The sequence below is a fragment of the Bicyclus anynana genome, chromosome 1, assembly GCF_947172395.1.
Source record: "Bicyclus anynana chromosome 1, ilBicAnyn1.1, whole genome shotgun sequence".
Lineage (NCBI taxonomy): Eukaryota > Metazoa > Arthropoda > Insecta > Lepidoptera > Nymphalidae > Bicyclus > Bicyclus anynana.
In genome coordinates, this window is record NC_069083.1 from 19,662,338 (window position 1) to 19,675,163 (window position 12,826).

Consider the following 12,826-nt stretch of genomic DNA (forward strand, 5'->3'; position numbering starts at 1 on the left):
CACAAATTACAGAGCAATACGTAATTAAATGTCCCTTCGTACGGCGTACGGCGGCGCGGCATTGCTTACAGAATACGGATTAATGTCAGTTTCCTGAGAAAAATATTTAGAATGCAATGAAAATTAATCGACACGAAATAAGATTAAAAACGTAGGCATTTTGTTAAAAAAACAAAACTCATCAAATGATTTGTTGTTTAAAATTTTCCTTGCGTGCGGCGTGCGGCGTGCGGCGTGCGGCGTGCGGCGTGCGGCGTGAGCCCGCAGACTGCGCCGCCAGCAGTCAGCGTCACTGAGGCGTCAGGCCCGCCGGCGGCCGGCCAGCGCCGGCACAGTCCGCCGGTGGCAGCGGCGGCGAGCGCGCGTTTCAGCGAGTCGAGTGTGTCGTGTCGTGCCGAGTGTCGTGTCGTGTGGAGTGCGCGTCGTGCGGTGGATGTGAGCTGTGTGCGGGTGGGTTTTGGTTAACCAACGACACCGTTTACTAAATCATTCTAATTAGATCCATAAACCCACCTGAAATTAAATTTAGTGTATTTTGTTAAAACTTTTGACTCCTCGGTCCAGCGGTGAAACTGTTCGTCTACGTATCATGTCCCGAGTTCGACTTTCAGATTGAACGGGCACAATCTGACCCCAGTTGTGTAAAATCGCGTACAATAACAGTTAATTAACGTTTGCTTGAATGGATTTTGCGATAGGGCCGGATTAAGGAGGTCTAGAGGCTCTCGTAAGTTTGTGTGAAAGCTCTTAATTTTTTATGTTACTTACATGAAATCTGGCAGGATAGTGTTTTTAGTTGATAGAGGTCCGTTACATACAAATTTTGCGCCAAGGCCGCATTAAGAAAGGCCTCTCGCCTTTCGCAATTTAGTACATAATTGTTGTGCTACAAACTTGAAATTTAGCAGGGAGGTAGTTAACAGTTAGTAATCTTTAGGACCGGATTAAGAAGATTTAAAGACTCTAGCAAATTTATATGAAAATCTTTTATTTTTATCCCTACAAACTTGGAATTTTGAAGTGAGGTGGTTTATATTTGGTAGAGGTTCGTTAATAATGAATTGTGCGACAGGGCTGGATTAACGAGGAGGACAATAAGGTACTGAAACCAAAACTATTTTTGGAGGTCTATCCGTCTTTTTGTGGACCGTGACCGAAACTACTGAATGAATTCAAACGAGCCTTGACATTTTTTATCGTGAAAATAAAAACAGAAGGTGGTGAAATAGGGGTTGAAAGCTTAGTGTATGGAAAGTCCTTAATTTTTCAAGTTACTCTTCTTAAAATAACTTATGTTATTATTTTTACTTTCGTTGTCCTCGTTATTATGTTGTGTAAAAAAAAATCTAAAGATAATGTGATTTAAGTATTTTTTAAGTTCTACCTCTAATGGGTTAAGAAGTGGCTTAATATGTTAATAAATATAATGATTTAATATAAAACACGCGAAAATAAAATATTGGGGAGTAAGATAGAGTATAAGACATTTATAAAAAAATGTGTGTGTAAAGTGTATTGTGTGTATCATTTATAAAAAATGCCAAGAACATGCTTAAAAATAATGTGATTTGATAATTTTCAAATAGTTTGCTCAGCAGGTTAAAGAAATATCGGAACAGTTACCTTTATGTGCTGCATATATGGGCCTCGCTATTAGAAGAATACAGAAATTATTTTAAACCTGATAACGGCTAAGTTTATCGTCGTTATTGCAGTGAGCCTGGCTTTATTGGTACCTTGCGAGCTGCTGCGCTGCCATTTTTCGCTGGCGATAGCGGCTGTAGCTGAGTGAACTGCTTGCTCGACGCGTTATCATGGTTTACAAAATAATGTCGATTATTTACAGTTTACAAAAAATATCGGTTACTTACAGTGTCTATAAAATGATTCGGCACAGCACTATATATATAATCACTTAGAGTCTTTACGGAGGCAAAATGTAAAAAAAAAATGTAACAGAAAAACTATGTTATGTAAAAGAAAGATAAACATATTAAAAATTAACTTAATGTAGTCCGCGAGTCATTCGTAACTGCTCCACACCAAGGAATTCGCTGCGTGTTCGTTTGTTGCCCTAGTTACCGCGAGTTCATCGACTTGATTTACGTGGTAAAATTCCTTTACCAAATGGAGTTTTTTTGACAGAACGAAGTCACCAATTTGTGGAATGACCTGTGTTCTGAATTCTTGACAGAGCGGGGGTCACCAATATGTGGAATGACCCGTGCTCAGAATTCCTTGACAGAGCGGGGTCACCAATTTATGGGATAACCCGTGCTCAGGATTCCAAGACAGAGCGGGGTCACCAATTTATGGGAGATGAATATGTTGTAATTGGATTTGATAGATTGATGGGCTAAAGAAGGTTATTGCGTGCCTCTGTCAGGAATCCAAATAATAAATCAAGTAGACGAACTAATTAACGTTTATTGATACACATGAATAATATAAATTTAAAGTATATAAAATGTCTTACTTAAGCGGACTGGTTAATGAATACTAGAACACGAGCGTTGGTAGGGACGAGTTAGGAACGACTGCCTTAACTTCACATCGAAGCGAACGTTCTTACAGAAAATGTTTACCTAGCAGTTTGCCTGCTTAGGGTTCACTGCAAACGGTATTTGTGATTGAATATAAGGCACGCTACAATAGAATAAATGCCTGCCGTGATAGCCCAGTGGATATGACCTCTGCCTCCGATTCCGGAGGGTGTGGGTTCGAATCCGGTCCGGGGCATGCACCTCCAACTTTTCAGTTGTGTGCATTTTAAGAAATTAAATATCACGTGTCTCAATCGGTGAAGGAAAACATCGTGAGGAAACCTGCATACCAGAGAATTATCTTAATTCTCTGCGTGTGTGAAGTCTGCCAATCCGCATTGGGCCAGCGTGGTGGACTATTGGCCTAACCCCTCTCATTCTGAGAGGAGACTCGAGCTCAGCAGTGAGCCGAATATGGGTTGATGACGATGACGACGAATAGAATAAATAGCATAGATACAGAAAAAAATTATAAATTATACAAAATCACCAATGTTCACACATTTTGTACCATCTGTACAAAATGTCCCAATTGATATTGATATTGATGATGAAAAACACAAAAGTATAATTATAGGGCAAAAACACAAAAGTATAATTATAGGGCAAAAACACAAAAGTATAATTAACGACATTAGTGCCGCAGATTGAGACAAACATCGCCATTCAGATTCTGCAAATATTGTTGACTATATTATTTCGTGGAACTAAATCCACCTATTGCAGACACTGCATTCTATAGGCGTATTCACGATCGTGAAGTAGTTGTTACATCTCTTATTCCCATGTTTGCTGTTGTACCAGCTTAAAATTATTATGGTGTAGAGGACGAATCGTTGACTTATAATATTGAAAAGTTAAATTATAATAGAGATAATAAGATTGCACCGCCCATAAATATCTTCAGAGAACAAAGACTATCTTTTAACAATAGAATAGAACAATGAGTCAAGAAAAAAACCGGACAAGTGCGAGTTGAACTCGCGTGACGAGGGTTCCGAACGATGTTAATCCATCATGTTTTTGAAAACTGACCTGAAAATGTACCTAATTATATAACTTTGAGGCTGATTTGTTTCGTTAAATATTTATCTAAACCTACAATTTCTATGATCTCTCATTTATTTATTACTTCTTTTTTTAATATTTTTAACAATATTAGTATAAAATACAAAACATTATTAAAAATTTAAAAAAAAAATCCACCCACCCGCTGCGGGACATTTGAGCGTCCAAGCAACCGGTGGTCAGGGCTCCAGAGTGAGGAACCTCCTCTCAATACGCGCCGTCTCAAGAATCACTGCCTTTTGTATCCGACTCTTGATCCAACAGTTAAGCGAAAGCTTCTTAAGGTGTTGGTCGAAGCTTTTCGCTATAAGACCATTGACTGAAACAACTATCGGAACCATAATAGTTGACTCAACATTCCACATGGCGGTAATCTCGTGAGGAAGGTTCAAGTATTTTGATACTTTTTCCTTCTCGGCTTTAACCAGATTATCGTCATGTGGAACTGTAATATCAACAATTATTGCACACGCGCTGACCGATCGCCTAGCACTATATCAGGTCTATTGGCTACAATATACCTGTCAGTGATATTCGTTCGGTCCCAGTAGAGCAATGCACTGCTATTTTCAAGAACTGACGCTGGGTCGTACCTATAGTAAGGCATCTCAAAATCGATAAGGCCATACCGAAGAGCAAGCTGTTAGTGGATAATCTTGGCTACTTGATTATGTCTGTGCAAGTATTCGCCGTTAGCAAGGTGAGAATACCCGGACACAATATGCCTGAGGGACTCCCCAGAACGATGACACGCTCGACAGATGTCTAGAGTACCATCTTTCATAATGTGTTTGCGGTAGTTTCTCGTCTCTATAACTTCGTCCATAATTGCACAGACAAAACCCTCGGTTTCCCCAAAGAGGTCACCGAATTGCAACCAAGATACAGATGTTATTTGATCTACATCCGGCCCAGTAAGGGCCTTGTAGAATCGTCCATGCAACTCCTTGCTCTTCCATATTGCCACACGATCTGAGTTACTAATTACTATAGGCGGCCAGTTAAACCTACAATTATTATTATACTTAATATTTTTTAACAAAACTTAACATTAGTTTTGATGAATAGGTTTTATAATAATATGCACAAGATTTCCTGTTATAGATTTCATTTCATATGTCACATGCAGTTTAATATTTTTTTTATTTTCCATCTTGCCCCCCAAAAGTGAACTTAATATAAAAAAAATTTAGAGTTTCAAAGTTTTCCGGATATCTTCAAGTAGAAAGCTAAATATTTTTTTCGAAATTTTAGATTCAGTAGCGTCGGAGAAAAGAATGTCTAATTTTCGTCGTTTTTTTTAAATAACTTGGAAACTATTTATTTTAAAATTACAAAAAATATATATTTAAGGTCTTTTAAATAAGCACTTTCATTTGACGTATCACATGTTTTTTTTTTGTTGTTTCCATCTTGCCTCCTAAAAGTGACCTTCATATTCAAAAATTTCAGTGTTCTGAGGTTTTCCCGGAATATTCAAATAGAAAGTTAACTTATGTATTTTTTTTCAAAATTTTAGGTTTCGTATTGGACAAAAGGGGGGAATGGTATATCTTTTTTTGAGTAACTTGGAAACTATTTATTTTAAAATTATAAAAAAGATATTTTTAAAATCCTCTCGTCAAGACCTCTCATTTGATGTGCCACAAGATGGAGTTAGAAGATTATTTTTTCTAGTTTTTTTTCTTCCCCCCCAAATCGACCTTCATATTCAAAAATTTCAGATTTTCGAAGTTTTCCAGAAATCTTCAAGTAAAAAGCTAATTTCTGATTTTTTTTGAAAATTGAACATACAGCAGTTGAGAAAAAGGACATGATCAATTGTCGTCTATTTGTTTAAATAACTTGAACGCTATTTTTTTTATTCCAAAAAAATATTCATTTTCTTTTATTTAATGTATAACACGATGAAGTTTGCAAAAGTTTTTTTGTTTCAACTTTTCATCTTACCTCCACATAAGTGCCCCTCATATTCAAACTTTACCTATACACGGACATCTCTGCGTTTGGTTCACAACATTTGATAATATGTGTACTAAATGTTAACTGGATTGGTCCGGTACATTCGGAGAAAACAGACAGACATTACGATATGCGTGACTGATAATATTAAAATGGTTCCGTTTTTGTACTACGTACATTTGAAATCCTAAAAAAAGGTTTCAAAACAATGAATGAGTCGGGTTTGTTACAACACTTATAACTCGAGATATTTGGTATGGGTTTTGATTCGTTGGATTTGTATCCGCTAAGTATAGCAGAATACATCTTAAAAACAATAAAAACTTGACAAACTAGTAATTATGAAAGATGAATATTTTCCATAAATATTACTTTGTTTATTATTATTATTATTGTTATTTACCTGTCAAACATTTGTTGTCCATCCTGCCAAATACTGTTTAAGTAATGATTGTCATTTACGCGTTGTGTTCATATTTTATGTACTTAAATTAAAGTTTCTATTTTCGAAAACCAATTTGTGAGATTTATTATATAGGTTATCAAATGCGTAAATATCTTTTTATGTTGTCTGTGATTTTTCCAAGAGAAATAATTTACACAGGTTTAAAAATCAATGCCACTTTACGTTGTAATTTCAGAACTTAAGAATGGGCTCACCTTTCCAAACCAAATGTTTAGGCTTTGTTCGGACTATTTAGTAGATGGATTGATGTGATATCGCGACCGTTAGCGGGGGTCGATGTTTATGCGAACTTTGAATGCATGTAAAATCATAAGTATTTGGTATTTTTAAATAAAACAAAAAAGTGTATATAAAAGCTCTAATGTAACGAATTTTTAAATGATTTTGCGTACCTAGCGTACCTCGTAACATTATTCATTGTCTAAAACGTATTTGAATAGTTTTCCAAAAATCCCTAGAAACCCTAAAAACCAAGTGTATATTTTATTTTTCGAATTTTTATTTTTTTTCTATCTTGAATAAATTTTTTTTATGCCGTAACTGCTGTAGTTAAGATTTTAAAGATCTGAATTTTGGTAAACATTGCGGATTAAATTACCAACGTACTATACATACGTACGTATAGTACTTTGGTAATATTCATATAATATTGCACTCAAAGCTTCTTATACAAATCAATATATTTACATAAAACCATAATTATAAAAATAGTAATAAAGTACATTTTAAAATTTAATCCGTAATCTTTAAAATCTACAGCAGCCACTCACAGCGTAGGGTTCCGTAGATTAAGTTAGCACTTTAATCCCTTACGTAATGCAAATAACGATAACGACACCCGACACTGTAGTACTTTGCATGTAGGGAAGGAACCCCAAAATTATTTTTTTCAAATTTTCTTTTTACTGCTTTGTATACGTAATTAATATGCATAACCTGACTAAATCTCATTTTTCTAGTTTTAACTGACTCTGAGGTATAATTTTTTAAGTTGGTCGACTATTACTCTTTAAATAGCAATTGCTTATTAGCCGTTACAGTTTTCCTTGTAATTTCATTATCAATCAAGCCCAATCATAAGGTAGCTACTGTTAACCGTTGAGGAGTTCCAGTGCATGTCCTTCGTCTCCATCATCAGACCCTCTAATGACAGTCACAACCCATCTAGGTGAAAAATTTTTATCAACACAAATCAATCAAGCCCAAACACAAGGTAACTGTTGTAAGTCATTAAAGAGTTCCCTCGTGTCTTTCGGCTCCATCATCAGATCGACTCCAGACCTTCATTCAGTTGTAGTGTTTTAGTGGTCAATGGAAAAAATATAAAACGCTATAGTTGCCCCTACGATTTTTGATAGTTCTCCTCGATTTCTCAAGAATCCCATCATCAGATCCTGATATGATGAAAATGTTACCACCTCAGGAGTATTCCCTTTCGAACAAAACAGAATTATTCAAATCGGTCCATGCGTCGATAAACAGTAGCTCTCTTGTGATTGGGCTTGATAAATTTGTATTGATGAGGACATTTCACCGAGATATAGCTTGTGACTGTCATTAGGGGTTTTAACACGACTACACAGAGCAACATACCTTGGGGGAATACCTACATCTAAAACTACTCGTATTATGATTACACTAAAAATTGATAAATAAAAGTATGTAATAAAACTATGTAGTTAGTCTGTACGCCGTAGAAGTAGGTGCGAGTGGATCACCAGCAAAATCTCTATAACTTGCTTAAAGACCTTGGCCTCTCTAGAAGTGCAGCTAATTCTATATTAGACCGAGTATCCAAAGCTGCTCTAATAGGATCTTATCAAATTTGGCTAGGCAGGGGGCAGAACAACACGAGCAGAGGACGGGGAGTGTTGATCTATCGTCAAGGAATTCCTTAACCCTACATCCTGTAGTCACAAGTTCAGGACTCTGCTCGGAGTTTTTCTCTCTACCACGTGATGGACCCGGCATCCGCACGGTGAATCCATGGAATGCTAAGTTATTCGTCTCATATTTTATTAAAAAAAATTAAACTGACTTCAAAATCATAAAACGTACCAACTTAACTAAAAAGCGAAAAATAACATCGTATTATGTTCTATCTACTGATCCGTTTGAAGGCGGTGCTAAACCGATGTCGTATTAATTTAAGCCGTCTCAAGAGCTACATGAAAGAACACAATCTGAAAAACCTTTATCTTTATGATATTCGGTCATGGCTGGAATTAATACATCACCGGGTTAGTACCGCCTTCAAACTGATCAGTAGGTAGAACGTAACACGATATTATTTTCCGCTTTTTAGTTTAGTCGGTACGTTTTATGTTTTTGCAGTCGTTTGAATTTTTTTCATTATTTTTTTTCCAAGCAAAACTTATCGCATAGTTAATTAACAAAGTTATCGCTATAACTGAAGCAAGTGTTAAGTGCGTAGAGAGTAGAGAAGGAGAGTTTTAGTTAACTGTCGAGGATATACCTAACCCTACACCCGTTGGTCACAAGTCCAGAGCTCTCGGGGCTCTTCTCTAAGTGTTTCTCTTTGCCCCCTCCCGCCTGTCCCGTCTGTCCACTCTCGCCACCCGCGCGGTGAATCCATGAAAAGTTTTAACGGTGAGCTGTTCACTTGACAGGTAGTGCGCGACGCCAGCGCCCACCCGTCCGCGGCCCGCGTGATGTTCGCTGCGACCGTCGCAGCGCCGGCTCTCGTGCTCACCGCTGAGGTGTCCGGCATCGTGCCCGGCTAGTGCGGCGCGCGACGCCTCAGACTGTCGGCCAACACATACACGTAGGCAGCGCCCTGCGGGATGCTCGCCGCGACCGTCGCAGCGCTTGCTCTGGCGCTCACCGGTGAGGTGTTCGGCATCGTGCCCGGCTAGTGCGGCGCGCGACGCCTCAGACTGTCGGCCAACACATACACGTAGGCAGCGCCCTGCGGGATGCTCGCCGCGACCGTCGCAGCGCTTGCTCTGGCGCTCACCGGTGAGGTGTTCGGCATCGTGCCCGGCTAGTGCGGCGCGCGACGCCTCAGACTGTCGGCCAACACATACACGTAGGCAGCGCCCTGCGGGATGCTCGCCGCGACCGTCGCAGCGCTTGCTCTGGCGCTCACCGGTGAGGTGTTCGGCATCGTGCCCGGCTAGTGCGGCGCGCGACGCCTCAGACTGTCGCCCAACACATACACGTAGGCAGCGCCCCGCGGGATGCTCGCCGCGACCGTCGCAGCGCTTGCTCTCATTCTGAGAGTAGACTCGAGCTCAACAGACGATATGCTAATGATGGACAGTCGCATAAATGTGCAGTTAGGTTTTTCATTTAGTTTTATTTTTGTTAGTTTAATATATCTTATAATAACTGTCTGTGCAAGCTAGAGCTGATCCTGAAACGCTATTGCCAGTAGAGGGCGCGGTGGGCCCGGCGCCGGCGCGGCTGGGCCCGTGGTTCGCCGAGCAGCCGCCGCCGCAGCTGCGCTACGCCGCGGCGGCCGGCGCGCGCCTGGCGTGTGGGGCGCGCGGGGAGCCGCCGCCGCGCGTGGCGTGGCTGGGCGAGGACGGCGCCGAGCTGCTCGACGAGCCCGGCGTCAGGTACTGCGCCGTTCACGCATTGTGCTCGTATAAACCATGTAACATTCCATGTCCTGAGACTCAGTGACGTTCTCAGGAGGACATACAGCAACGGCACGCTGGAGCTATTCCCGAGCGCGCGCGACGAGCCCGGCGTGGTGCGCTGTCGCGCCGCCAGCGCGCACGGCGCCGTCGTGTCGCGCGACGTGCTGCTGGAGCCAGGTACGGCACCGACCGGACGCCGAGCCGCCTCAGCGCCGACGTACTGACGCCTGTTCGCCCGCAGTGCCGGACGCGCCGTGGGTGGTGTCGCTGTCGGACGCGACGGTCGCGGCGGGCGGCGTGGCGGCGCTGTGGTGTCGCAGCGAGCCCGCCGCGCTCGCCGCGCCCGCGCTCTTCTACCGCGGCGAGGAGGTGCTGCAGGTGGACGCGCCCTCTCCCGGTGACTACACTCTCAGTTTACTTACGAGTAGTCAGTTCTGTCGAACAAGGAACATGGTGTTACGGAAAACCCTATCACTACAGATTAAGGTCCATAATCACTCGCTCCTATCGAGTTGTCTACAACTTGTGTTGTTTACATCGCGTTATCTTTTGTTATTATTTTTTTTTGTCGAATTTCATGGAATAAACGACACGCGTTTAGGCGTTCCTTGGTGTAGAATCATTGTAACGGGTATAAATACGCGACCGACGCGATGCTCGTGGCAGTGATGAGCAAACGGCTCTACACAAGATCTGCAGACAATTCACAAGAGCTATTTTACCGAAAATACCTCTGCTGCACGAGGATGGTAACCTCCGGTACCGTGCAGCAGATAGAGCTGAGATCTTCACCTCTCACTTAGAGTCCCAGTTTAGTCCGTTCCCAGTCGTCGACTTCTCACATTCGGAGGAAATCGAACAAGGAAACCGCCACCACTTCGAAGCCGCTGCTCAAGAAGAGGATCCGGAAGCTTCTCTCTACTTTTCCCCGGGCTCGATCAATAAAATCATCAAGAAGGCCAAGCTAAAGAAAGCCCCCGGACACGATGGAATCCCTAACATCGCCCTTGGCCATTTACCACGGAAGGCAGTGGTAGCGCTAACCCGGCTCTAAAACGGGATCCTACGCGCCGGCCACTTCCCAAATCTATGGAAAATCGGGCAAATTATGATGCTGCTAAAGCCCGGGAAAAACCCGCACAAGGCGGAGAGCTACCGCCCAATTACCCTACTTCCGACTCCATCCAAGATATTCGAGGTGCGACTCTAGCAAGAGCTATCGCCGCACCTGACTCCAAGAGAAGAGCAGTTCGGATTCCGATCCGAACACAGCACAACACTTCAGTTAGCAAGAGTCTTGCATCTCGTAATAAGCACTCGAAATAATAAGGAGAAAGCGGTGGCGGCTTTCCTTGACATGGAGAAGGCCTTCGACCGAGTATGGCACGAGGGCCTGATCCACAAACTGAGACACACTTCAAACTCTCCGAAGATCGTCCGAATAATTAAATCCTTCCTGAGCAACAGACGTTTCAAGGTCAAGGTACAAGAAGAGCTCTCGCAAGAACACCCAGCCACGGCAGGAGTACCGCAGGGAAGCTGTCTCTCACCGGCGCTCTACTCGCTGTTCACGGATGATATCCCAACCCTCCCCGGGGTCACACTGGCGCTCTACGCTGACGACGCGGCCTACGTAGCTACGTCTTTAGACACAGAGTATGCCATCAAGAAATTACAACGCAAACAAGTAAATGAAAACCAAGAAGGTAAAAACAAATCCAAGACGGAAATAAACAAACGCTCCCACCAGGGAGTACCCAATGACCGTAGCGTCTTTACGCTACGAGCCTCGCGCAAGAACCTCAGCTTCGGACGCGACTCCGCCCGGGCACTTACGGGCCTGAGAGAATAAAGCAACAGTGCAACAGTGCTCGTGGCAGTTTAAGTTCGGAAAGAAGTGGAATAACACCGAAATCACCGAAATCTACGAACCCTAGCACGTAACAATACAATACATTACAAAGCATTTACAAAATGCACAATGGGCGGCCTCATCGCTAACAAGCGATCTCTCCCAAGCAACAATATTTACGTGAATAAACAACAATAGGTATTACAAGGCCGTAGGCGTCTTCCCCGAGAGCACCCGTGCGGCGGTGGTGCGCCCGCTACCCGCCGCTCGCGCTGTTGCAGGCGCGCGCTACGTGCTGGCGGGCGGCGCGCTGCTGCTGCGCGACGTGCGTGCGAGCGACGCGGGCGCCTACGGCTGCCTGGCGCGCCACGCGCTCTCCGCCACCTCGCGCCGCTCGCCGCCCGCGCGCCTGGCCGTACTGGCCGCGCCCGCGCCCGCCGCGCCGCGCGCCCTGCCGGCGGCGCGCGAGCTGCGTGTGGCGCCGGGCGCGCCCTTCTGCCTGCCGTGCGCCGCGCGCGCGCAGCCGGCGCCGCAGTACGCGTGGTACCGCGAGCGAGCGGGCGGGCTGGCGCTCGTGCCGCCCGACGCGCTGTGGCGCTGGGCGGGCGGCGCGGCGCTGTGCACGGCGCGCGCGGAGCCGCAGCACGCGGGCGCGTGGCTGTGCAAGGCGCACAACGCGCTGGGCGAGGCCACGGTGCGCCTGCGCGTGCTCGTGCTGGAGGACTTCACCGTCAGCGTTGAACCGGCCGTGCTGGTAGGTGCTGTGCCCGCATTTAAAAATCCTAGAATCGAATTAAAATTCAATATCCTCCCTTTAGACACAGCAACTTTTGTTAGGCATACAGAGCACTCAGTCACCATCAACCCTTGCCCCACTTGTGGAAGAATACTTTTGTCAATCTTTTCCATTCGTCTCAATTACTCAAGCACTCATAGAGTCATAGGGATCAAAATTTAAAATAAGACTTATTTCTAAAAGTGGGTGATAATCATTTACCGTACTTAAACAGACAAAAAATCTTACATGATTTTTAACCGCTGACGAAATAGATCTACAGATTTGCCGAAGTTGTTCCGAATCCCATTAAATTGTTTGCAGATAAAAAATCAACTAGGCTTGTCCTTTTTAAAAGGTCTCAGATATGAAATCACTGTGACATAGCTTCCAGTTAATTGCGTATATCGGAGCATCGACTATATTTCACTTCTGATATCGAGGGAGCATACTAAATACTACTTCTAATAACGGATAAGCCGTAGCCTCAGAGCAGGTTCTGAGCTATAAGTGTCAAGGATGGCAGATACACAAAGTAACACTATCGGTCATTAC

General features: G+C 43.5%; 2 protein-coding genes across 3 annotated transcripts in view; both read left to right on the plus strand.

The window, feature by feature from the left end:
- The first annotated feature begins 305 nt into the window (after positions 1 to 305).
- LOC112055635 (cell adhesion molecule Dscam2-like) lies at positions 306 to 10,313 on the plus strand. Of its 2 annotated transcripts, none has more exons than XM_052891454.1 (5): positions 306 to 727; positions 8,670 to 9,150; positions 9,437 to 9,620; positions 9,697 to 9,821; positions 9,886 to 10,313. In XM_052891454.1, exons 2-5 carry the CDS (start codon positions 9,108 to 9,110, stop codon positions 10,311 to 10,313), a joined length of 780 nt encoding a protein of 259 aa, XP_052747414.1. In that variant the 5' UTR covers positions 306 to 727; positions 8,670 to 9,107. The 2 variants fall into 2 exon arrangements, with proteins under 2 accessions (XP_052747414.1, XP_052747420.1); XM_052891460.1 differs by having other exon boundaries at positions 306 to 450.
- A 688-nt stretch (positions 10,314 to 11,001) lies between these two features.
- LOC128198173 (cell adhesion molecule Dscam2-like) overlaps positions 11,002 to 12,826 on the plus strand; it is a 35,922-nt gene continuing 34,097 nt past the window's right edge. The window contains exons 1-3 of the mRNA XM_052882112.1: positions 11,002 to 11,350; positions 11,443 to 11,584; positions 11,695 to 12,250. Of these exons, the coding sequence (XP_052738072.1) occupies positions 11,002 to 11,350; positions 11,443 to 11,584; positions 11,695 to 12,250 (1,047 nt within the window). The remainder of the gene's footprint in view (positions 11,351 to 11,442; positions 11,585 to 11,694; positions 12,251 to 12,826) is intronic.